We start from the raw sequence: 27,243 nt of genomic DNA on the forward strand, positions 1-27,243 counted from the left end.
TGATTCAAACCCCTGTATGTAGAGGGAGTATCTCACAGGGCCTGAACCAGTGTAGACCTGAAGTAAATATTTCTTTGCCCAAAATGGCTGTATTTCAAATGCCATGTAGAGGGGGTTATATCACACGGTCTGAACCAGTGTAGGCCTGAATTAAATATTTCTTTGTCCAAAATGTCTGTATTTCAAATGGCTGTATTTCAAATCCCTGAATCAAACCCCTGTATGTAGAGGGAGTATCTCACAGGGCCTGAACCAGTGTAGGCCTGAATTAAATATTTCTTTGCACAAAATGGCTGTATTTCAAATGCCTGATTCAAACCCCTGTATGTAGATGGAGTATCTCACACGGTTTGAACCAGTGTAGGCCTGAAGTAAATATTTCTTTACACAAAATGGCTGTATTTCGAATGGCTGTATTTGAAATGCCTGATTCAAACACCTGTATGTAGAGGGGGTATCTCACACGGTCTGAACCAGTGTAGGCCTGAAGTAAATATTTCTTTGACCAAAATGGCTGTATTTCAAATGGCTGTATTTCAAATCCCTGAATCAAACCCCTGTATTTAGAGGGTGTATCTCACAGGGGCTGAACCAGTGTAGGCCTGAATTCAATATTGGTGCACCAAATGGCGGTATTTAAAATCTCTGAAGGTAACCAAAATGTATTAAGGGTGTATCTCACAATGACATCTGCATCAAAGGCTGCCAACTAAATATTTTGTGCCCAAACGAGTGTTTGTTTAACAACTGAATTTGACAGCAGTATATAAGCCTGTAATTTCACACGTGCTGATGTTGCAAGGCCTGAAAATAGTTTCCAACCCCAGAAAATGATGGGTGTATTTCTAGCTTAAATTGCACACTGACTAATCCAGATGTTGTAGTTTGCCCAAAAAATTGTGATTTGCAATGTCCCAAAAGCTCAGTTGCAGTACTGGTGCACTGAGCTTGCATAAAATGGCCGCCGCCGCCACCCACCTAACTTACAGAATTATAAAAGTTATAATTTTTTTTGGTCAATGGCCTCAGGGCAGGGTAAAACGATTGTGTCCTGCACCCACACAACTATTATCTGTACATCGCTGAGTTAGATTCTCTCCTATTCTCTCCCTGAAATCACAAGTCCAGCAGCATCCTCTCCCTACACTTGTAACAGTAGAGTGACTTGCGGCGCTACGTGACTCAAGCTTATATAGAGCCTGGGTCACATGCTGCTCTGGTCACTCACAGCCATGCCATTAGTAGGCCTGGCTGTGATGGCTTCTAAGGTCAGACAGTTAACCGCTTGTTGATTGGCTGCTCTGCAGCCTTTCAAAAAGCACCAAGAAAGCGCCGAACACCGAACCCGAACCTTTACGGAAATAATTGGGTTCGGGTCTGGGGTCCAAAAATCTTTACAGTTTGGGTTCGCTCAACCCTAGAAGTCACTGTTAAAAGGGCGGGCACTGTAAAGGTCACTGTTAGAGGGGCAGCAACTATGAAGGTCATTGTTAAAGGGGTGGTCAATGTTAAAAGGGTGGGCACTGTAAAGGTCACTGTTAAAAGTGTTGGTCAGTGTTAAAGGGGCGGGTACTGTGGAGCTCACTGTTAAAGGGGCGGGCACTGTTAAAAGGGGGCGGACACTAGAGTTCACTGAGGAGGTTACTGTTAAAGGAATGGATACTGTGGAGGTCACTATTAAAGGGGAGGGCATTGTGGAGGTCACTTTTAAAGGGGCAGTCACTGTTAAACGGGCGGGCAGTGTGAAGGTCACTGTTAAAAGGGGCGGGCACTGTGGAGGTCTCTGTTAAAGGGGCGGGCACTGTGAAAGTCACTGTTAAAGGGGAGGGCACTGTAAAGGTCACTGTTAAAGAGGTGGTCAATGTTAAAGAATAACTGTCACATTTAGACCCTAATTTCAATTTTCATATACAGTTGCAAGAAAAAGTATGTGAACCCTTTGGAATTATATGGATTTCTGCGCAAATTGGTCATAAAATGTAATCTGATCTTCATCTAATTCACAACAATAGACAATCACAGTCTGCTTAAACTAATAACACACAAAGAATTAAATGTTACCATGTTTTTATTGAACACACCATGTAAACATTCACAGTGCAGGTGGAAAAAATATGTGAACCCCTAGACTAATAACACCTCCAAGAGCTAATTGGAGTGAGGTGTCAGCCAACTGGAGTCCAATCAATGAAATTAGATTGGAGGTGTTGGTTACAGCTGCCCTGCCTTATAAAAAACACACACCAGTTCTGGGTTTGCTTTTCACAAGAAGCATTGCCTGATGTGAATGATGCCTCGCACAAAAGAGCTCTCAGAAGACCTACGATTAAGAATTGTGGACTTGCATAAAGCTGGAAAGGGTTATAAAAGTATCTCCAAAAGCCTTGCTGTTCATCAGTCCACGGTAAGATACATTTTCTATAAAATAGGAGTGGCCGTCCTGTAAAGATGACTGCAAGAGCACAGCGCAGACTGCTCAATGAGGTGAAGAAGAATCCTAGAGTGTCAGCTAAAGACTTACAAAAGTCTCTGGCATATTGCTAACATCCCTGTTAGCAAATCTACGATACGTAAAACACTAAACAAGAATGGATTTCATTGGAGGATACAACAGAGGAAGCCACTGCTGTCCAAAAAAAACATTGCTGCACGTTTACAGTTTGCACAAGAGCACCTGGATGTTCCATAGCAGTACTGGCAAAATATTCTGTGGACAGATAAAAACCAAAGTTGAGTTGTTTGGAAGAAACACACAACACTATGTGTGGAGAAAAAGAGGCACAGCACACCAACATCAAAACCTCATCCCAACTGTGAAGTATGGTGGTGTGGGCATCATGGTTTGGGGCTGCTTTGCTGCGTCAGGGCATGGACGGATTGCTATCATCGAAGGAAAAAGTTTATTAAGACATTTTGCAGGAGAACTTAAGGCCATCTGTCCACCAGCTGAAGCTCAACAGAAGATGGGTGTTGCAGCAGAACAACGACCCAAAGCATAGAAGTAAATCAACAACAGAATGGCTTAAACAGAAGAAAATACGCCTTCTGGAGTGGCCCAGTCAGAGTCCTGACCTCAACCCGATTAAGATGCTGTGGCATGACCTCAAGAGAGTGATTCACACAAGAGATCCCAAGAATATTGCTGAACTGAAACAGTTCTGTAAAGAGGAATGGTCAAGAATTACTCCTGACCGTTGTGCACGTCTCATCTGCAACTACAGGAAACGTTTGGTTGAAGTTATTGCTGCCAAAAGAGGTTTGGTGTGTGATGGCTTCTAAGGTCATTAATTTGGCATTAATTTGGGAGGAAGGGACCACAAAATAGCGGCGTTCGCTGATTTTGTCATGATCATGACGACAAATCCCATCACTTCTCTACCTTTCATACAAAAGCACCTGCAACAGTATAGCTTCATTTCAAACTTCAAGATAAATACCAACAAATCGCTGATCCTTACTTCAGGAATATCTACCCATACCAAATCCTCACTGATGAAAAATTCCCCCTTCAACTGGTCTTCCCCAACCATCACCTATCTAGGAGTTAAAATTAGCCCTCAAATATCAGACCTCTTCGCCCTTAACTATATCCCCCTTAAAAACTCTCTTTTTAAAGCCATAGACGACTTACAGGCTAGAGCGCCTATGCTATCCTGGTTTGGGCGTAAGAATCTTCTCACTTCACTAATTTTACCACGCTTAACATATCTCCAACAGGTTCTACCAATCCCCATACCTTGCTCTTTCTACACTTCCCTGAAACAGAAATTTAGATCCTTCATATGGAATGGCAAAAAGGCTAGACTTTCATACAAACTCTTAGCACACCCACGCCAGCTAGGTGGAATGGGTCTTCCAGATCCAGAAATGTATGGAAAAGCCATACTTTTAGCTAGAGTGGTTCATTGGTCATAGGTCATATACCAGTGCCTAACTTCCCAATTCTCAAAGCAACTCTTGATGCCTGGAAATGGCTGAACTCCTTTCTATGTTCAATTCCCTTCCCTTCCTCTATTTTGACGATAGCAGATATCCTAGGTACGTCCTCTCCATCACTTCTGCAATCCTCTTCTAAACGCATCAAATCCTCCTCATTGCCAATTAGAAATCTCTTAAATTCCACAGGGAAGCTCCTGGAAACAGAAGCCATACATACCCTACTCAATCCCTGCCTATGTGACCTTACTCTAATCCCTCACATTAGATCCTTCCTAATAAAAATAACACTAAAGGTGAACTCCTTCGTCCTATAGGATGGCTTGAAGCCCTTATCATTAACCCTAAACCCTTGAGAAAACTAATCTCACAAATTTATAGCAAATTGAGGAGCCCTCCACTTATCACTAAACCTTTTTTTATACACAATTGGGAAAGAGAAACTGGGACAATTATACCCTTCAATGACTTACCTGACTTATTTGATATTCCCCATAAGGCTTCTCGATGTGTGCGCATTCAGGAAAATGGTTACAAAATATTGACTCAATGGTATATCACTCCATCTAAGTCTGCCCATTTTTCTGAATCTTCCTCTGACAGGTGCTGGAGGTGTTCCGAGGAGACTGGAACTTTCCTCCATATTTGGTGGAATTGTCCAGTAATTAATAAATGGTGATCAGACATTTTTCGTTTGAGCAACCAAATTTGTCACAAATCTGTACAGATATCCCCTCTTGGTGCATTGTTGTCCCACTACAAGGATGCAAAACAACACACACCTAGCTACCTCTTCAAACAACTCTTGTGCGCAGCGCGTTTACTCGTACCCAAACATTGGCTTCAGACCACATTGCCAACAATTGATCAATGGAAGCTCAAAATAGACCAGCTCTATCGCTTTGAAGAGCTCTCTGCTTGGGAATCTCGTACACACCCTGTCTTCATGAAACGCTGGTCAATCTGGTCTAGTTATAGGTTCTCTGGTGGCACCAATTCACTCCTCCCCCCTTAGACACCCATACCTTCTATCTCTGGGCTTTGTCATCATAACCTATACTTACTTCAGGCGTCCTAAACTTAGACATGTCTATACTTACATTTATGCCATAGATATCAGGAATCAAATAACATCCTAATTTCTTTAGATTAGACATACTCACACACAGGTTCAGATCTCCAATCTGTTGGATAGCTCTCTCCATGTACAACATGTAGTGAATATGGCCAGCTAACCTAATCAAGTATATGTATGTCTCCTATTAGTCACTGATGTGTTGGTCTTCTCTATAACTGCTTGACTTCTATGCTACTGAGGATTATGTACCTTTCCTATGTTACGTTATACTATGTAACCTTCTGTCGTGTTTTGTCACTATGAAAGTTTAAATAAAATAAAAAATTTCAAAAATAAAAATAAAAAAAATAAAAAAAAATAAAAAAAAGAATTACTCCTGACCTCTTGTGCACGTTTGATCTGCAACTACAGAAAACGTTTGGTTGAAGTTATTGCTGCCAATGGAGGCTCAACCAGTTATTAAATCCAAGGGTTCACATACTTTTTCCACCTGCACTGTGAATGTTTACATGGTGTGTTCAATAAAAACATGGTAACATTTCATTCTTTGTGTGTTATTAGTTTAAGCAGACTGTGATTGTCTATTGTTGTGACTTAGATGAAGATCAGATCACATTTTATGACCAATTTGTGCAGAAATCCATATCATTCCAAAGGGTTCACATACTTTTTCTTGCAACTGTATGTAGTTACTAATAACATGATATTCCAGAATCAGTTACTATTAGACTGACTTATCCCATATTTAATAAGATTCAGCCCTTAGCAACCAGTCTGCATAAAACTGCAATTTCACTATTCAGTTAAGATGGCCGCCACTGCCCTCACTAGCCAGTAACAATAGCCCCCCAAAAGTGTCAGTAACCAGAGCCCTCCCCCCTAAACGCTTAATCTCCTGCAGCACAAAGGGGTCCTCTTACCACATGTTGCTTTCATTTATACACTGAGCAGATGGCAGATCTCCCTTCTCTGTTGTGCGCTGCTTCAACTCTGCATTCTCCAGCTCTGCTGAGTGAGGTTGCGTCTGCCAAGTGCAGGGACAGGGAGAAGTGCACACAGCCCAGGCACTGTTATCAGGTGCTGGAGAGGACCTAGCTTTATCATTTACTTACAGTCCCTGGCTGTCAGTAATGTGACCCTGCACGCTGCGTGCTCCCTCTATCAAGAGATAGACCATGCCTAGCAACCCTATTTTAAGCACAGGTAAAAGTAGGCAGTACAGGGAACAAAAATGTGGAATTAAGGGGTAATTGAATACATAGTGAAAAGTTGAAATAGGGCCACCCAGGTGATATTAATCACCACAATCCAATACTCCAAAAAAAAAAGTTTCAGTTATCCTTTAAAGAGGCGGGCACTGTGGAGGTCACTGTTAAATGGGTAGTCACTATTAAAGGAATGGGCAATATGGAGGTCACTATTAAAGGGGCGCTCACTGTTAAAGGGGTGGGCATTGTGGAGGTCACTGTTAAAGGTGTGGACTCTGTGGAGGTCACTATTAAAGGGGCGGGCACTGTGGAGGTGACTATTAAAGGGACGCTCACTGTTAAAGGGGTGGGCATTGTGGAGGTCCCTGTTAAAGAAGTGGTCGCTGTGGAGGTTACTGTTAAAGGGGCGGGCATTGTGGAGGTCACTATTAAAGAGGTCGGCACTGTGGAGGTCCCTCCTAAAGGGTCAGGCATTGTGCAGGTCACTGTTAAAGATGCGGTCACAGTGAAAGCCAGATATCCCTCAAAGGAAGGAAAACCGAGCAAAGGCGTGTCCCCATTACAGAGATCACCAAATCCACCATATTAAGTGGCCCCTATGTCAAGATCCCGCTCTTTTACAAGCTTTAAGGATGTGACGGGGAAGACCTAAGCCAGTTATCCATCCACATACAGCAGTTTCGGGGTGTTGCCCCTCAGCTTGTAAAAGAGCGGGATCTTGACATAGGGGCCACTTAATATGGTGGATTTGGTGATCTCTGTAATGGGGACACCCCTTTGCTCGGTTTTCCTTCCTTTGAGGGATATCTGGCTTTCACTGTGTTGAAGACCCATAACTGGGGCTCCACAATTATTTTGCATATTACTGTTTGCCAGGGAGCTTTGCACTTTGGATTGCTGTGTCTAGAATCTTAAATGAGGCTCCACAGTGTTTTCTGTAGCTGGTCTCCCTAAGATCAGCCATTGTTTTGTTTGTACAGGATATGATTAGATATACAGCTCAGCAGACAGTATCACACAGGGTAGGATTAGATACACAACTTAGCAGACAGTATCACAGGAAAGGATTAGATACACAGCTCAGCAGACAGTTTCACATAGGATAGGATTAGATACACAGCTCATCAGACAGTATCACACAGGATATGATTAGATACATAGATCAGCGGACAGTAACACACAAGATAGGATTAGATACATAGCTCAGCGGACAGTAACACACAGGATAAGATTAGATACACAGCTCAGCAGACAGTATCACACAGGATAGGATTAGATACACAGCTCAGCAGACAGTATCACACAGGATATGATTAGATACATAGCTCAGCGGACAGTAACACACAGGATAGGATTAGATACATAGCTCAGCAGACAGTATCACATATATATACAAACCGGATTCCAAAAAAGTTGGGACACTATACAAATCGTGAATAAAAACTGAATGCAATGATGTGGAGGTGCCAACTTCTAATATTTTATTCAGAATATAACATAAATCACGGAACAAAAGTTTAAACTGAGAAAATGTACCATTTTAAGGCTCCATTCACACGTCCGCAAAATGGGTCTGCATCCTTTCCGCAATTTTGCGGAATGTGTGCGGACCCATTCATTCTCTATGGGGACGGAATGGATGCGGACAGCACACAGTGTGCTGTCTGCAGCCGCAATTGCGGAGCGCGGCCCCGATTTTGGGTCCGCAGCTCCGCAAAAAGATAGAGCATGTCCTATTCTTGTCCGCAGCTTGCGGACAAGAATAGGCATTTCTATGGGGGTGACGGGCTGGTGTGTTGCGGACCCGCAATTTGCGGGTCCGCAACACACCACGGACGTGTGAATGTAGCCTTAGGGAAAAATATGTTGAATCAGAATTTCATGGTGTCAACAAATCCCAAAAAAGTTGGGACAAGGCCATTTTCACCACTGTGTGGCATCTCCCCTTCTTCTTACAACACTCAACAGACGTCTGGGGACCGAGGAGACCAGTTTCTCAAGTTTAGAAATAGGAATGCTCTCCTATTCTTGTCTAATACAGGCCTCTAACTGTTCAATCGTCTTGGGCCTTCTTTGTTGCACCTTCCTCTTTATGATGCGCCAAATGTTCTCTATAGGTGAAAGATCTGGACTGCAGACTGGCCATTTCAGTGCCCGGATCCTTCTCCTACGCAGCCATGATGTTGTGATTTATGCAGAATGTGGTCTGGCATTATCTTGTTAAAAAATGCAGGATCTTCCCTGAAAGAGATGACGTCTGGATGGGAGCATATGTTGTTCTAGAATCTGAATATATTTTTCTGCATTGATGGTGCCTTTCCAGACATGCAAGCTGCCCATGCAACACGTACTCATGCAACCCCATACCATCAGAGATGCAGGCTTCTGAACTGAGCGTTGATAACAACTTGGGTTGTCCTTGTCCTCTTTGGTCCGGATGACATGGCGTCCCAGATTTCCAAAAAGAACTTCGAATCATTACTCGTCTGACCACAGAACAGTCTTCCATTTTGCCACACTCCATTTTAAATGATCCCTGGCCCAGTGAAAATGCCTGAGCTTGTGGATCTTGCTTAGAAATGGCTTCTTCTTTGCACTGTTGTCACGGATGGTGTACAGGAAACAAGACAATACCATATAAACAATGACTCTCTGGATCCACAACTAAGGAACAAAGGGAGACCCCTGCAATAGACCTGCCACTCTCCCTCACTGCTCAGCCTATGCGAACACCCCAAAGGTGGATGGGCGCATATCCACGTTCCTCGGCTATCTATTACCTGAAGACCCTACAATAGTGAGGGGACACGACCACCGGCTCCCTACACTGACACGGAGGGAGTCAGGGTCACCTGGATCCAGAAAAGAGAAAATCATAAATACATAAACAGCACTTATCTTGCAGACGACTGAGGACTGGGAACTGGGAACAAGGAACTAGAAACAGCATGCACACACACTCCAGGAAGTTGTATCAGCCGCACACTACTGCATTATGGGGAGGAACTTAAAGGGCAGCAATCAGTCCACTGCATGACAGCTGAGATAGACTAACGAGATGAGAAACTAAACCAAAACAAAGAAATTCAAGGAGGAGGATCTGAAAAGCTCCTGTCAGCGCTTCTCAACTGTCTGGCTGTGACAGTACCCCTCCCTCTACGAGTGGACTCCGGACACTCAGAGCCCACCTTCTCAGGATGGGACCTATGGAAAGCCCTGATGAGACGAGAGGCCTTAATGTCCGTCACTGGGACCCACATCCTCTCCTCAGGACCATAACCCTCCCAATGAACGAGGTACTGGAGGGAACCGCTGACAAGACGAGAATCCACAATCCTAGAGACCTGAAATCCAAGATTTCCATCAACCATAATCGGAGGAGGAGGCAAAGGCGAGGGTACAATAGGTTGAACATAAGGTTTCAATAAGGACTTATGAAAAACATTATGGATCTTCTAAGTCTGAGGGAGATCAAGACGGTAGGCAACAGGATTGATGACAGACAGGATCTTGTAAGGCCCAATAAACCTAGGACCCAACTTCCAGGAGGGAACCTTCAATTTTATATTCTTGGTAGACAACCACACCAGATCACCAACATTCAGGTCCGGACCAGGCATACGTCTCTTATCTGCCACACGCTTATATCTCTCACTCATGCTCTTTAGATTATCCTGAATCTTTTGCCAAATAGATGACAAAGACGAGGAGAATCTGTCCTCATCAGGCAAACCAGAAGAGCCCTCTCCCGAGAAAGTCCCAAACTGCGGATGAAACCCATATGCACCAAAAAATGGTGACTTATCAGAGGACTCCTGACGACGGTTATTTAAAGCAAACTCAGCAAGGGACAAAAAAGAACACCAATCTTCCTGATTCTCCGCCACAAAACAGCACAGATATGTCTCCAGATTCTGATTGACGCGCTCTGTCTGGCCATTCGACTGCGGATGGAAAGCAGAAGAGAATGACAACCGAACCCCCAAGCGAGAACAGAAAGCCTTCCAGAATCTGGAAACAAACTGCGTGCCCCTATCAGAGACTATGTCTGAAGGAATCCCATGCAATTTGACAATGTGGTCAATAAATGCCTGCGCCAGCGTCTTAGCATTGGGCAAACCAGGAAAAGGGATAAAATGCACCATTTTGCTAAAACGGTCCACCACCACCAGAATCACAGACTTCCCCGAGGAACGAGGCAGGTGTGTTATGAAGTCCATGGACAGATGTGTCCAAGGACGGGAAGGAATGGGCAAAGGAAGGAGAGGACCTGATGGCCGTGAATGAGCGACCTTGGCACGAGCGCAAGTCTCGCAAGCTGCCACAAAACCCTCAACCGACTTACGAAGCGCAGGCCACCAGAATCTCCGAGCAATGAGATCCAGTGTGGCTCTTGCCCCCGGGTGCCCAGCAAGGACCGTATCGTGGTGTTCTTTAAAAATCTTGTGTCTCAAAGCGAGAGGCACAAACAACCTCCCAGGAGGACAAAGATCAGGAGCTTCTGACTGGGCTGCCTGCACCTCTGCCTCCAATTCAGGAAAAAGAGCAGAGACCACCACACCTTCAGCCAAAATGGGACCCGGGTCTTCAAAATTCCCACCTCCCGGAAAACAACGTGACAGGGCATCTGCCTTCACATTTTTAACCCCAGGGCGGAACGTGACAACAAAATTAAACCTTGAAAAGAACAAAGACCATCTGGCCTGTCTCGGGTTCAGACGCTTGGCTGACTCCAAGTAGGCCAGATTTTTATCGTCAGTAAACACGGTAATAGGGTGTCTGGCTCCCTCTAGCCAATGGCGCCATTCCTCAAAAGCCAACTTGATGGCCAACAATTCCTTATCTACCACATCATAATTTCTCTCTGCGGAGGAGAGTTTCTTTGAGAAAAAGGCACACGGTTGCCATTTGGCAGGAGAGGAACCCTGAGACAAGACCGCACCCACCCCTACCTCAGAAGCATCAACCTCAACTATGAAGGGTAACAAAATATCAGGTTGTACTAGGATGGGAGCGGAAGCAAAACTCTCCTTGATGTTAGAAAAGGCCTTACGCGCCTCTACCAACCAGGAAGAAAAATCTACCCCCTTTCTGGTCATATCAGTGAGTGGTTTAACAACAGAGGAATAATTCAAAATAAATTTCCTGTAATAATTGGCAAAGCCCAAAAAACGCATCAGCGCCTTCTGATTCTCAGGAAGCTCCCACTCAAGCACAGCGCGGACCTTCTCGGGGTCCATGCGAAAACCAGAAGCGGAGACAAGAAACCCCAGAAATTGAATTTCTGGAACCGCAAACACACATTTTTCCAGTTTCGCGTATGATTTATTCTCCCGCAGGATGAGCAAGACCTGACGTAGGTGTTCCTTATGAGTCTTGAAATCAGGAGAAAAAATCTAAATGTCATCCAAATACACTAATACAAATTTTCCCATTAAATGATAAAAAATGCTGTTGACGAAATGCTGAAAAACGGCTGGGTCATTCATCAAACCAAAAGGCATAACCAAATTCTCAAAATGGCCCTCAGGGGTATTGAAAGCCGTCTTCCATTCGTCTCCTTATCTGACCCTAACCAGGTTGTATGCCCCTCTTAGGTCTAATTTGGAAAAGACTTTAGCCCCAACAACCTGGTTAAACAGGTCCGGGATCAGAGGAAGCGGATAAGGATCACGAATAGTGATACTGTTCAGCTCCCTGAAATCCAGACAAGGTCTTAAAGAACCATCTTTTTTCTTAACAAAGAAAAAACCAGCGGCAACAGGTGACTTCGAGGGTCGTATGTGTCCTTTTCTCAGACTCTCAGAGATATAAGCACGCATAGCGACCCTCTCAGGTTGGGAGAGATTGTATAAACGAGATTTAGGCAGCTTGGCACCTGGGATGAGATTAATAGGGCAATCATACTCCCTGTGCGGAGGTAAACCCTGAACTCCACTCTCAGAGTAGACAACCAAAAATTCAGAGAGGAAAGGTGGTACAGTCTTAGTAGAAACCTCAGAAACAGATGTTATGAGGCAATTCTCTCTGCAAAAGTCACTCCAACCATATATTTGCCTCGCTTGCCAATCAATGGTCGGGTTATGTTTAGTGAGCCAGGGTAGCCCCAACACTAGAGGAGTAGGCAAACCGCTAAGGACGAAACATGACACATCCTCAACATGAGCATCACTCACAATTAAACGGATATTGTGAACTATGCCCTTTAATGATTTCTGAGAAAGTGGAGCGGAATCAATAGCAAAAACAGGAATATCCTTTCCCAAAGTGCATACCTGGAAACCATGAGTTATTGCAAATTGACTATCAATGAGGATGACAGCTGCTCCACTATCCACAAAAATCTCACAACAAATGCTCTTGCTCTCTAGCGCCACCCTGGCAGGCAGGACAAAACGGGAACTACAAGCAAACGGAAAACCTTCAATTTCCGCCTCAACCCTGCCAATAGTAACAGACGGAACTTTTTTAAAAGATTTTTTCCTTTTTGTCCTTATATTACTCCCAGAAAACTGCCTGAATCTCCTAGAGGGACAAACATTTGCCAGATGATTTATACCTCCACAACAAAAACAAACCCTCCCCTGCGGGTTGAATCTTCTATTGTCAGAGGCAATCAACCCCAGCTGCATGGACTCCTGCTCAGAAGGGGCTGACAGCGACTGAGACCCCTGTGCACAGAATGAGACCGCTGCACTGTCCCGGGACTGAGTATGACAGGAAGGAGAGATCTCTCCTCTCTCTCTAAGACGCCTGTCAATACGAACAGCCTGAGACATAGCAGAATCCAAGGAGGTAGGTCTCTCATGAAAGGCAAATGCATCTTTCAATCCTTCTGAAAGACCATAGCAAAATTGACTTCAGAGTGCAACATCATTCCAACCCGTATCTTCTGCCCATCTCCGAAATTCTGAGCAGTATATCTCTGCGGATTGTTTACCCTGGCATAACAGACGTAGTCTAGACTCAGCCAGAGCAATACGATCCGGATCATCATATATCTGACCCAGGGCTAAAAATAATTCATCCACTGAACGGAGGGGCCGTGCCCCCTCCGGCAGCGAAAAGACCCAGGACTGAGCGTTACCCCTGAGCAGCGATATAATGATCCCCACCCTCCGTTCTTCATCACCAGAAGAATGGGGAAGAAGGCGAAAATGGAGTTTGCAAGCCTCTCTAAAACGCACAAAATTCTCACTACCCCCGGAGAACGTATCCGGGAGCGAGATCTTAGGCTCAGAACAAACTCCATGAACGCAAGCTGAACCGGTCACTTGAAACTGAGAAAAAGTCTTACGGAGATCAGCTACCTCCAAAGAAAGACCCTGGAAGCGTTCAGCCAAAAGTGAAACCGGATCCATGCTTGAGACGGTTTTGGCGGCTGATAATGTCACGGATGGTGTACAGGAAACAAGACAATACCATATAAACAATGACTCTCTGGATCCACAACTAAGGAACAAAGGGAGACCCCTGCAATAGACCTGCCACTCTCCCTCACTGCTCAGCCTATGCGAACACCCCAAAGGTGGATGGGCGCATATCCACGTTCCTCGGCTATCTATTACCTGAAGACCCTACAATAGTGAGGGGACACGACCACCGGCTCCCTACACTGACACGGAGGGAGTCAGGGTCACATGGATCCAGAAAAGAGAAAATCATAAATACATAAACAGCACTTATCTTGCAGACGACTGAGGACTGGGATCTGGGAACAAGGAACTAGGAACAGCATGCACACACACTCCAGGAAGTTGTATCAGCCACACACTACTGCATTATGGGGAGGAACTTAAAGGGCAGCAATCAGTCCACTGCATGACAGCTGAGATAGACTAACGAGATGAGAAACTAAACCAAAACAAAGAAATTCAAGGAGGAGGATCTGAAAAGCTCCTGTCAGCGCTTCTCAACTGTCTGGCTGTGACAACTGTAGAGTTTCAGCTGGCAACGGCGGATGGCACGGTGGATTGTGTTCACTGACAATGGTTTCTGGAAGTATTCCTGAGCCCATTCTGTGATTTCCTTTACAGTAGCATTCCTGTTTGTGGTGCAGTGTCGTTTAAGGGCCCGGAGATCACGGGCATCGAGTATGGTTTTACGGCCTTGACCCTTACGCACAGAGATTGTTCCAGATTCTCTGAATCTTCGGATGATGTTATGCACAGTTGATGATGATAGATGCAAAGTCTTTGCAATTTTTCGCTTTCTGATATTGCTCCACTATCTTTGTGCGCAACATTGTGGGAATTGGTGATCCTCTACCCATCTTGGTTTCTGAGACACTGCCACTCTGAGAAGCTCTTTTTATACCCAATCATGTTGCCAATTGACCTAATTAGTGTTAATTGGTCTTCCAGCTCTTCGTTATGCTCAAATTTACTTTTTCCAGCCTCTTATTGCTACTTGTCCCAACTTTTTTGGGATTTGTTGACACCGTGAAAATTGGAATCAACGTATTTTTCCTTTAAAATGATACATTTACTCGGATAAGGCTACTTTCACACCTGCGTTCGGGTGTCCGCTCGTGAGCTTCGTTTGAAGGGGCTCACAAGCGGCCCCGAACGCAACTGTCCAGCCCTAATGCATTCTCAGTGGACGCGGATCCGCTGAGAATGCATCAGTCTGCCAGCGTTCAGCCTCCGCTCAGCGAGCGGACACCTGAACGCTGCTTGCAGCGTTCGGGTGTCCGCCTGGCCGTGCGGAGGCAAGCGGATCCGTCCAGACTTACAATGGAAGTCAATGGGGACGGATCCGTTTGAAGATGACACAATATGGCTCAATCTTCAAACGGATCCGTCCCCCATTGACTTTCAATGTAAAGTCTGGACGGATCCGTTCAGGCTACTTTCAGACTTAGTTTTTTTTTCAAACTATAATGCAGACGGATTCGTTCTGAACGGATACAAACGTCTGCATTATAGGAGCGGATCCATCTGTGCAGACATCAGACAGACCCGCTATGAACGCTAGTGTGAAAGTAGCCTTAAACGTTTGATCTGTCATCTACGTTCTATTACAAATAAAATATTGACATTTGCCATCTCCACATCATTGCATTCAGTTTTTATTCACAATTTGTTTAGTGTCACAACTCTTTTGGAATCCGGTTTGTATATATATATATATATATATATATATATAGAAAGAGGAGAGAATCCAGCGGGAGCACCAACCAAGGTGTGGGTGCAAAGTCCAGCACGGGGTAACGGCTATACCCTAATATTGTAGAGACGGAAGAAGTCGGAGTGCACTCCAAAATGATAGTGAAATAAATGATTTAATCACCCATAGTATGGCAAACTTGCGACGTTTCGGCTCACAAGAGCCTTCCTCAAGCTTCGGCTTGAGGAAGGCTCTTGTGAGACGAAACGTCGCAAGTTTGCCATACTATGGGTGATTAAATCATTTATTTCACTATCATTTTGGAGTGCAGTCTGACTTCTTCCGTCTCTCTCTCTCTCTATATATATATATATATATATATTCAACGAATGAAGAGGCAGCACTTCCAGTTGTTAGGTGATAGGGTGATGACCCCAAACTTTATTCCAGCTACGTTTCTGCCTTCTCAATGAGGCCTTTGTCAAGCTGACAAAGGCCTCATTGAGAAGGCAGAAACGTAGCTGGAATAAAGTTTGGGGTCATCACCCTATCACCTAACAACTGGAAGTGCTGCCTCTTCATTCGTTGAATATATATCCTGGAGGAGAAGCCAGCCTCTGTGAGGATTTTTTGCACCCAGAGCATAACATCTGACTGTGCTGCTGCATTATTGGTGGTATTTTATATATATATATATATATATATATATATATATACTTGCCGTATCAGGCCACAATTTCACACCGATTCCACAATTAGGGATTGACGGATATACTTATGTATAATACAACTTGAGCAACCTAAAATGTGTAGCATCCAGCCACACTTACACCCCAATTAGACAATCAAGCAGTAACCAATTAAAATTGTATATAAAAAAAGTGAACCCCCAAAATTCTGTAGGCTCAAACTGCAGTTTCACCCCAATAACAGAATCTAGAATTATTGGAATTACTGATATATCAAATAATGCAAACAACCTAAAATTAGTAGTATGGATCCCCCATTAGTGCAGCAAGGTGGAAGAGAATAGCTCCTTTTAGCCAGGCATTACACTGTTCAGTTGACCCCTGCTCTCTCCCTATAGTGTGGATACTGCATCCCTATTATATTCCTACACTATCAATAATCTTTCCCTGAATTGCTCAATAGTTATTTTTTGTGAATAAAGGCTTTCCTGATCACTGTCCCTAGTACCTGTAATTCTCTCCCTGCACTAAGTTCACTGGAAAATGGCGGAGACCGGGCAGGAGGAGACATTTTATAGGGCTGTGACATCACAGGGGCTGGTTATCTGCTGACTGGCTATCTGCATGGCATTGTGGGTTATACCTCATTCCTGGGCTTCATACTTCCTTTTTCTAACATGAGCAGCAGCAATTTTAGAAAAAAATCTGAATCATTACCATGAAGTGTGAGTAAATTCAACTTTTGTACGAATCAAATTTTTCATTTGACAATTTTTCTTTGTCAACGTCCATTTGCTCATCTCTAGTGAATCTGAATATCTCATGGCCTCCAGATACTTCTTTAGTTTTTCAGATTCCTCTGAAAAAACTTTGAGCAATTCCTACTCAACCTTTTCCATGAGGTATATTATTGACAACTCAGTAAAGATGGCATGGTGTTTCTAGTACCGTTGTATCTCCCATTTTTTGCGGTATGATGCTACTACAATTTCATTATTAACCACACTAATCTCAATATCCAAAAAACTCCCCCCTAAGTTGCCAATGAACTGTAAATTCATAGAGCCGTTATTTATATACTGCACAAAACCGTAAAAATCATAGGGTGATCCTCTGAAGATGATCAACAGGTCATCTACATCCCATCCCATGCACTTAATGGAGGATTGTTGGCATTATACAGATAACGCTCCTCCCAGATGGCCAGGTAAATATTGAGTGTAAGTTGTAAGTCACTCCCACACCTGTTTTTTAATGAGCTCCAGTGTATGTGAATGACGGTTAGAAGCATACCTCGCTACCCCCGTAATAAATGTTTTATTTGATAGAATAACGAAGTCTATTAATCATTCCCGTTGCAGTGCTGGATATTGTTTTCCACATTTCTTCCTGCCGCTGAAGTTTTTCCGTGCACTAGAGAAATATATGTCTAAGGAGTTGTAAGCAGGACTGTATCTATTCTTTATTATTGAATAAAGATGTTAAAAAAAAATATCTGACAGATTTTTATAGTTTTATTTTTTGCCTGGTGACACACAGATATTACTAAAGCAAGTGACTTTTACCACATTACAATGAATACAAATTCTTTATAGAAGTCATTGCAGGAGTCTTCTTCCTGTTTTTTGCAGACGGCAATGTTACATCCTGTGTGCATTTACTGTAATCACACTGAAGATTCTTCTGAAAAAATGAGAAAATACAATAAGTATTCTGTAGGTAATGTTACAAAATTAATTATGAACAACATGAACTAAAGATATAGGGGCAGATTTCCGAAACTGCCTAAAAGAAAAATGGTCTATTTCCCCATAGTAACTGGTCACAGCATAGATTTAATTTCCTTTAGTTTCTTGAAAAATGAACAATGAGCTGGGATTGATTGCTATGAGCAACAAAGTTTTTCTTCTGGACAGTTTAGTAAATCTGACACACAGTTTAAAGAGTAAGTAAACTTTTGTATACATTTTTGTTAACCTGTCCCTAATGCCCTAATAACACTTTTTGTAATATAGTCTATTAATGTATTTTTACTACACGTTTCACTACCTAAAGCACACATTTCGCTGTGCGCTTTAAATCTACTTCTCTGTACACCGCTGACTTCTCAGCGGTGTACAGAGTACACATTTTATCAATGGGGCCACAGTGCAGTGAGTACGGGCAGGAGCACATATTGCTGGAGGTTTACTAAATGCTGGCATAGCACATGGGTACCCTGCAACCATGTGCTATACCAGGATTAGCTGAGGGGAGTGTGCTCCTGCCTGTGCCTGCGTCGCTAAGCTAAGAGCTGACTGAGCCCGCTCATCTCAGCTAATCCTGGCATAGCACATGGTTACAGGGTATCCATGTGCTATGCCAGCATTAAGTAAACCTCCAGGGGGCACGGGCAGGAGTGTTGTGGCCCCATTGATAAAAATGTCAACTCCGTACACAGCTGAGAAGTCAGCGTTCTACAGAGAAGTAGATTTTAAGCGCACAGCAAAACATACAGTTTAGGTAGTGATAGAGATGTGGACATCATTCTTTGATTCAGCTAAGAAAGCTCCCATATACTCCAGCTCTGAGACAACACCTTATCTTCTCCAGAGCACAAAGGTTCCATCCTACCCAAGAGAACATGCCTCCTTGCTACATCGTATGTGCTTTTCTGCTGTTAGAGAACTCCATTACAAGATGGAGCTTACAGCTAGATATTTACATACTGTAGTTCACATACCACAGTTAGTAAAACAATGCACAATGGGCAGATGCCAAGTGTTATCTCTTCTCTTATTTTCATATTTCAGCCAATGTAACAATGCAACATGCCTCCGGGGGAATGTCTCTCTGATGTCTATATAAACTGCTGTACTTCCTGTAATAAACAAGAATTAGCTTTGACCCCAGTGTGTGTGTCATAGTTATTTTCTAAAACCCTTGGGTTACTATTAATTTGGAGCAGTAGAGCAAACGTAATCAGCCCCGATTGAGGGCATCTTTATCAATAGGGAAAAGTGTAATAAAAATAAATAAACTATATTACAAAAAGTGTTATTAGGGTATTAGGGAGAGGTTAACAAAAATTAAATACATATTAAATAAACCTTAATAATATATGCTAAAACACTTTAAAGATGACTAAAAATAAGTGAAGTATTTGAAAATCCAATTCGGCTGCTTCGCCGAATCTTACAAAAAAAATTGTTTTGTGACAAATTACTTTGTCACAAAGTACATTTCTTTTTAAGTAGTGGGTGCAATGACAGGGAGTCATTGTACCCCTCAGATGCCGCTCTCATACAGGACTGTAGCATCTGATACATAACAGTGTAAAATTAAAAAGCCCCCGCAATCTTGCTTGAAGAGCTTGCGAGAAATCTCGTGCAGCTCGAGATTACTTTATCACACCAGCTGGCGTGGTGACGTCATCTGTCACCGCGCACGGGATCTTCAAAATCTTCAAGCATGATAATGGTGGCACAATTGCACTATTTCAGGTTAAATCAATTCACTACCATGAAGTACAAAGAAATTTGGCTCACAGCAAATCGTATTTACCCTGAAATTTGTATTGCAGTCCACTTTGTAGCACCTCTCTCTGTCTAGCACATGGGTTCACTAGCCTCACTTGGTACACATTGCACCTCCTACCATGCTCTCCTCTTTAATACATGAGTTCATCCTACCCAGGGGTGGGATTAGAATTTTTAACAGGTTCCCTTCTCAACTGCGGACACGCGATGTCACGACACATGTTTACATATACATACACCATATATATGCTGCACACATACACATATATACACTACACACACATACCACCCAACTTTAAAAAACCTAAGGAACTAAACTATGGAATGAAAGCGCTCATCTCCAGCTGCTGCCACCAGAGCACCAGATCAGGATTCACTCTGTAACAATTTTCCGATCCTGCCTTAATGTTAACAACCAGATCTGGAGAACCTGAGGGAGCCGGCTGAATCCCATGCCTGTCCCTACCTGATACCTTCCGACATCCCATGTTCTGTCCCACCATTGCCCTGGGCATTGGTCCGCAGCTCCCCATTCCCCTATACATCAGGGGAAGATTTCTTTGCAACTTAGTGTCAGGGCATCATTGATATGGCAATGACGAGGCCCTGCTACTACTGTTGGCTAGGGAGCTACAATGCTCTTCCACATTCAAAGTGACTGCTTGCCAAGCTGTGGTGCCAACGAAAGCAGAGAAACAAACTTAGGGACTCAGAAGGATGGAGGAAGAAAGCAGACCAGAGGAAGGTAGATGGGGCAGGAGAAAAAAAAGGGGCACAGAAGAACTTAAGGATCAGGACCACCCCTTTTACAATCTTATGGGATTAATCTCCTTGAGAGGCTTAATTCTTTAACGTTAAATTTTTTAATAAAAATGTCATTGTGCCAATTTGTGTTAAGCTAATCGAAGCTGACAAAGTGGAATTTGATCCAAAGTTTAGGAAAAATTGATTCACACGGAATCTGCATCAGCCCCCCCCCCCCCATGCTAATGAATTATTTTTTTCCCAAAATGGAGGCGACATGTGTTACAAAGTGAAAATAAGAAGCCCAGGAACAAGAGATCCCCCATAATGCAGTTCAGCCAGCCAATCAGCAGCTAGCCAGCCCTATAAGATCCTGCTCGATCTCCGCCATTTTTCTGTGAACTAAGTGAAGGGAGGGATGTGACGGGCGCTAGGGACAGTGATAAAGAAAGCTTTTAATTGTAAAATATTGGATAGGGAGACAGTGTGTGGACAGTGTTGGGAGATCATAGGGAGACTTTTTACACACTATAGGGAGAGCATAGCGAAAGCATAGTGAGAGTGCAGGGACTAATTGAACAGTGTCCCCCTTGGTTAATAGATCAGCAATTCTATTACACCTTGATTCTCCAATTGGTGCTAATGGTCTAAATGGTCAAATACTACTGCTATAGGTGTATCCACTTTGTGTTATAGATAAGAAATTCCAAAATGCATTGATTCTGTAATTGGGTGAAAAAATGCTCTAATTCTACTGCTTTTGGGGTGTCCACATTGTATTATAGATAATATATTCTATAACACCTTTATTCTGTAATTTGGTTGAAAAGATGCTCTATTTTTTCAGTTAATTGGTTTTACACCTTGTTTTATAAATAAGTAATTCCATTAGTCCTTGATTCTGTAATTGAGGTTAAAAAGCAGTCTAACACTACTGCTATTGGGGTGTCCACATTGTTTTATACATAGGTAATTCTATAATGCCGTGATTCTGAAATTGGGGTGAAATAGCACTCTATTTTTTCAGTTATTTGGTTTTACACCTTGCGTTATAGATAAGAAATTCAATTAGGCCTTGATTATATAATTAGGGTGAAACAGAGGTCTAATACTACTGCTATTGGGGTGTCCCTATTGTTTTACATGTACAGTAGGTCATTTTATAACGCCTTGATTCTGTAATTGGGGTGAAATCGCACTCTATTTTTTCAGTTATTTGGTTTTACATCTTGTTTTATAGATAAGTAATTTCACTCGGCCTTAATTCTGTAATTGAGCCAGCAGGATGCAAACATGGCAGTGTGTCAGCAGGGTGGCAGCAGTGTGAGATCTGGAGCCAAACGTGCCCGGGGTAGACCATCTGCTACTCAGGAGCCTACCTGTCTGGAAACAACAAGCGGGACATGGCTCCATAGAGGCAGCGGCAGGCAGTCAGCACGGAGTGGTGGGGGTAAAATGCCGGTGTGGGAATTTTTCATCAAGTCGCCGGAGGACTTCAGTGTGGCCATATGTAGAATCTGTGGGTAAAAGCATTGGGGGGCGTCGCCTGGCCAGCAATGTAGGGGGATGCGCATACCGGAGCTCCTGAGCAGTACCTGCTAAAATCCTTTGCCATCCTGCGGGTGCTGTCTTTTGCTCTACCGAGAAGTGGTGGAGAAGTCAGGGCAGCCTCCCTGAGTCTACATTCGGGCATGACCCACACAACAAAGAAGGAAAGTGAGGGGACCAACACCGGCAAAACAAAATGGCGCAGCTGCCTCGTCCAGGGCAGCAGAAGTGGCGGCTCGCCTGGAGCAATTTGCCCATGTTCCCACTGTAGAGGAAGGCCCTGAGGATGTGGAGAAATCGATGAGGAGGAAGGACGGGCGGGAGGTGAGCTCTCCCACTGACAACATCTTGCGGGAGGTCGCCAAACAAGATGGTGGATCCCGCATGGTAAACGTGGGAGCAGGTGAAGGGGGGGTCCCTGATGTGCCTGCTATACAATCTACACTCCAATTGAAGCTCCCCCTCCCTGAGCTGGCACACGAACCAGAACCCACCACCAAAGAAATATTTATGGCAGTACAACAATGCAGCTCTGCCTTAATAAACCTTATGGGGTCCCTGCAAAAAAGTGTCTCTCTTATCAGACAAGACATAAGAAAAGTCAATGAAAGAGTTGCTGGAGTAGAAGAAAGGGTGAGCCTTTTGGAAGCTCAAGTACCCCCTGTGTAGCGTGACTTGGCCAAAGTAATACACAACATTACTCTTCTCATAAACAAAACTGAAGATTTGGAGAACAGATCAGGCCGCAACAACTTTCGTTTGGTGGAGTAATGCACAACATTACTCTTCTCATAAACAAAACTGAAGATTTGGAGAACAGATCACGCCGCAACAACTTTCGTTTGGTGGGAGTGACAGAGAAGGCGGAAAGGCTTAATGCTCCTCAGTTCTTTGAGGAATGGTTCAAAGCTAAATTTGGACAAGATTCTCTATCTCCACTATTTGCAATAGAAAGAGTGCACAAAGTGCCGTTATGCCCACCACCCCCGGGGGCACCCCCAGAGCGACGTTGCTCAGAATTCTGCACTTTCAAGATACACTATCCTCCGTAAATCAAGAGATCACTCTGATTTACTTATTAATGGTCACAAGGTCTCCATATTTCCTGACTTATCAGCAAAATTTCTGGATGTTAAAAGATGCCTGCATATGAAGAATGTGCAGTACTCCGTGCTTTACCCTTCCAAGCTGCGTGTGGTTTCTGGAGGAACGGTCCATATATTCGACTTGCTAGAAGATGCTGCCTATTGGCTGGATCTAAACGAAAGTTCCCTACATTAATCTACTGGTACTGGATGATCAGGAGGACTTATGGTTGCAGCGGGTATCAAATTATCGATACCCAATCGATACCTTTGTACCGGTATCTATTCGATACTGGGATTTGACATTTACCGATATTAGGCTGTGCTACTGAGCAGCCTAGTATCAGAGAACATGGCGCACGCTGTTCTCAGCTCGCGCCATGTTCTCCTTAGCAGCACAGGGGAGAAGTAGTCTCTCCCTCCCCCCCCTGTGCCGCTGCTGCCAATAAGAAAATAGAGGGACGGAGGAGGGGAGGGGCTGTGGCCACTACGCCACCAATGATGATAACTCACCCATTAATACAAATATTTGCTGCGGGTGCCGGTGTCAGAATCACATAGCTGGCACCCGACCTCCATGACAGGGCGCTGCGATCCGCGTCAGTTAACCCCTCTGGTGCAGCACCTGAGGGGTTAACTGCCGCGGATCGCAGCGCCCTGTCATAGAGGTCGGGTGCCGGCTATGTTATTCTGCCGCCGGAATCCGCCTCCTGTACTTGTATTAAAGGGTTACTTATCTTCATTGGTGGTGCAGTGCGCCCCCCCAACTCCCCCCAGTATTATAATCAATGGTGGCAGTGGCCACAGGGTCCCCTCCTCTACTCTTCATTCATTGGTGGTACAGTGGCAGGTGTGACTACAGTGGCTCCGATCGGTTACCATGGCAGCCAGGAAGCTACTGAAGCCCTGGCTGCCATGGTAGTCTCCCTGCTGCTGTGTGCACTATGCACAGGGCAGCAGGAAGAGTGTGAAGTCCTATTCACCCTAATAGATCTCTATTAGGGTGAATAGGACAAGGGATGAAAAGATCCCAGAATATTACGTTTAAATCACCCCCTTTGCCAATTTTGCATATAAAATATATAAACAATAAATAAATAAACATATTACATATCGCCACGCCCCAAAAAGTTTAAACTATTAAAATATAAAAAAAATCTCCTATGGGGTGAACGCCGCAACAAAAAAAAAAAAAAATGCGCGATTAGCCATTTTTTTCTCACCTTGTTCCCCCCCAAAAAAATAGGATCAGACTGTTCGATTTTGGGCCGGACGTTACATAAAATGCGAAATGTACGCTGCTTTTTTGGTGTTGTTTTTTTTTTGCGTGATATTGAATGGTATCGAGTATCGCAATACTTTATGGTATCAAAATCGAATCAAAATTTTGGTATAGAAACAAACCTAGGAGGACTAATTCGCTATAAAGTGGACTCTAGATGAGGGAGCCACATTGCTTTCTGGGGCATGGCGATGAGAATTCCACCTCTTTAGTATTCTACTCTACCTACCCTCATTCACCGCTCCTCCTCTCCTTTTGTTTTGCTGTTCTTTAAATGTCTGGATAGGCAGCTGTCATAGTTCCACTGCTTCTAGACTAGTTGTTTGAATATGTTAGTTATATGACTAGTATACCGATTGCTATATATGATTTTCTGCTGCTCAGGACTCTAATTAGAGGGTTATCTTTTGTACACTGAAACCTTGCTCCGCAGAAGCGACATTTTACTGTTTTTATCTTTGCTGGCTTCAGGAATCTCTTGTGCCTCATGTTCTCTTCGTGAAACAATTGGAGTTATGTTTGTTGTGATTTTCTTATTCTATGTTTCCATTGGGTGGGAATTTGGGGGGAGACGGCTTGCACACATTTCTTTTTCATTGGTATGAATTCTTTGACCTATGTGGATCTCCATTTTTCACATTTATGTATTTCTCTAAATGATGGCCGGTAGGGCTTAGGTCATAGTGTGGAATGCCAGGGGCCTGGGAGATGCCACAAAATGTCAAGCAGTCTATATGGCTGTACAGAAATATCAACCAGCCATAATATGTCTCATAGAAACGCATCTGTCCAAGCAGTTCCAGAGACTGCTGCATAAACCGTGGATCTTGCATGCCTACCACTCCACCTTCTCTACACATGCTAGGGAGTTTAGTGTTTTAGTTAACAGGGCTATTCCTTTTGAATGTTACTCTAATGACATTGATCCTGATGGCAGATACGTCTGCCTACACTGTTCTATATATAGGATACACTTTTTTCTGATCGCCATATATAATCCGCCACGCTATTCATGTGATGTGATAAAAAAAATTGATGGCGTTTGTAACTCAAGACCTTCAGGTTCCAATACTTATGCTAGGTGACTTCAATAAATATCTAAACCCATCTCTAGACAAATTTCACCAAGGCCCTGTCCTAACAAATGCCTCGGAAATCTCATTGGCAAGGCTATTGCATGAACTGGATCTCCATGATCTGTGGAGAATCCAGTATCCTCAGGAGCGCCAGTACTCCTGCTTTTCACCATCCCATAACTCTCTGTCCAGAATAGATGTGCCTATTGGGTCATTGGAGGGTTCATCCTATATCTCCTCTATAGAATACCTACCACGTAGCCTATCAGACAACTCTCCCATCCGCATAGGGTAACAACTGGAGAGGGGCGGGGAACGGGGCGGACCTTTCCTTTGGAAACAACCCGTTCTGGATACAGTTACTGGATGAAGGGGAGCCTCTAACAGAGCAGATTATAGAGTTCTTCCATTTTAATTTAGGATCTGCTGCTATGGGGACAGTCTGGCATACTATGACAGCCTATGTTATGGGTCTCTATATACAGAAAATTAAATGGAGTGAAACAAAGACTAGGGAACTCACCGATGCTATACAACAGGAGGTGAGAATGTGGAGGCCACCTACAGTATGTGAGGTTCCCTTCCCCGAGGAATAAATCCATGTGGAGGGAGGTTCAAAGTTAAACTTAATGACTATCTGATACAAATAGCCAACAGTAAGTGCTTTTTCCTGAAACAGAAATATTTTAAAGCAGGTGAGAGAGCGGGGAGTTTATTGGCCAGAGTGATTTAGTCACAGAAGGGCCCATCTAGGATAGTGGCTATTAGGACTAGAGAGGGGGGCCTCTCCGCAGAAGACTCAGTCATCCTTAACGAATCCTATAGGGAACTGTACTCCTCCAAATTGCTAACAGATGTAGGTGCTATAAAATCTTATCTTGCCAATGTATCTGTCCCTACACTGTCCCTGGAGTCGGCCCGTTATCTGGATGAGCCCCTGGAATTGGAGGAACTTAGGGCCCTTGGCTCTTTCCCTAATAGGAAGGCCCCAGGTTCAGATGGTCTGCTGTCAGTTTTTTAAAAGATACCAGAAAACTCTTCTTCCTCACCTCTTAGATACCTTTAATGATGCTCTGAGATTAGGGAAGCTGCCGGCATCTATGAGGGAAGAGGTGGTGGTGGTGGTGGTGCTGCCAAAACCCGGTAAGGACCCAACTTTGCCTGAATCCTATAAGCCCATTTCCCTTCTATCAACTGATGTGAAATTACTGGCTAAAATACTTGCCAATCAGCTTAACAAGGTTAATACTTCCCTTATACATGAGGACCAATCAGGTTTTATGCCTGACAAGAGTATCTCTATTAACCTTCGGAGACTTTTAAAAAAATCTTCAGTGGACACTGGGGGCTGCCACGCCATAATATCTTTAGATGCTGCCAAAGATTTTGACAGTGTGGAGTGGGAATACATGTGGGTGGTTATGGAAGCCATGGGGTTTGGCCGGGGTCCATGTCCTGGGTCAAACTGCTCAACAGTTCGCCGGTAGCAAGAATCAGGGCAAATGGGGTACTTTCAACACAATTTACATTCCATAAGGGAACGAGACAAGGCTTCCCATTATCCCCCCCCCCCCCTATTGTTTGATGTCGCAATTGAACCATTGGCCTGCTTTCTGCGCACTTCTCCTGCGTGAGGGGGGGTTCCTACAGGCCCCCGGGAGGAGAGGGTCTCTCTATATGCCGACCACATGCTCCTTTATGTGGGGGATCTAGAGTGTTCTATTCATCCTATTATGAGCGATATTATTGAGTTCGGGAAATTCTCAGGACTAACAATTAATTGGGATAAATCTGCAATTTTCCGGCTTGATCCCCTTCCACCACAGATGGATTTGACTCAAATTCAGTTACAGATGACCCATAGTTTTAAATATTTGGGTGTAGTGATAACATCAATGCTAACAGAATATGTTAAAGTCAATATTGACCCCCTAAACACTAAATTTAATGAGAAGGCTAATGCTTGGTCTA

The 27,243-nt window shown here is 43.8% G+C and overlaps 1 protein-coding gene across 13 annotated transcripts in view; it reads right to left on the reverse strand.

Moving 5' to 3' along the window:
* Window positions 1-27,243, reverse strand: part of CFH (complement factor H) — a 1,589,177-nt gene that overhangs the window by 932,361 nt on the left and 629,573 nt on the right. For 2 of the 13 annotated variants that reach the window (XM_040407287.1, XM_040407283.1), the window contains one exon: window positions 17,520-17,702. The exons of 9 other annotated variants lie outside the window; for them this stretch is intronic. In XM_040407287.1, coding sequence (XP_040263221.1) covers window positions 17,686-17,702 — 17 coding nt within the window. In that variant the 3' untranslated portion in view covers window positions 17,520-17,685. Of the gene's footprint in view, window positions 1-17,519; window positions 17,703-27,243 lie in introns of those variants that run through there. 2 more of the 13 variants (XM_040407282.1, XM_040407281.1) reach the window with 2 other exon arrangements.

The sequence above is a fragment of the Bufo bufo genome, chromosome 9, assembly GCF_905171765.1.
Source record: "Bufo bufo chromosome 9, aBufBuf1.1, whole genome shotgun sequence".
Classification (NCBI taxonomy): domain Eukaryota; kingdom Metazoa; phylum Chordata; class Amphibia; order Anura; family Bufonidae; genus Bufo; species Bufo bufo.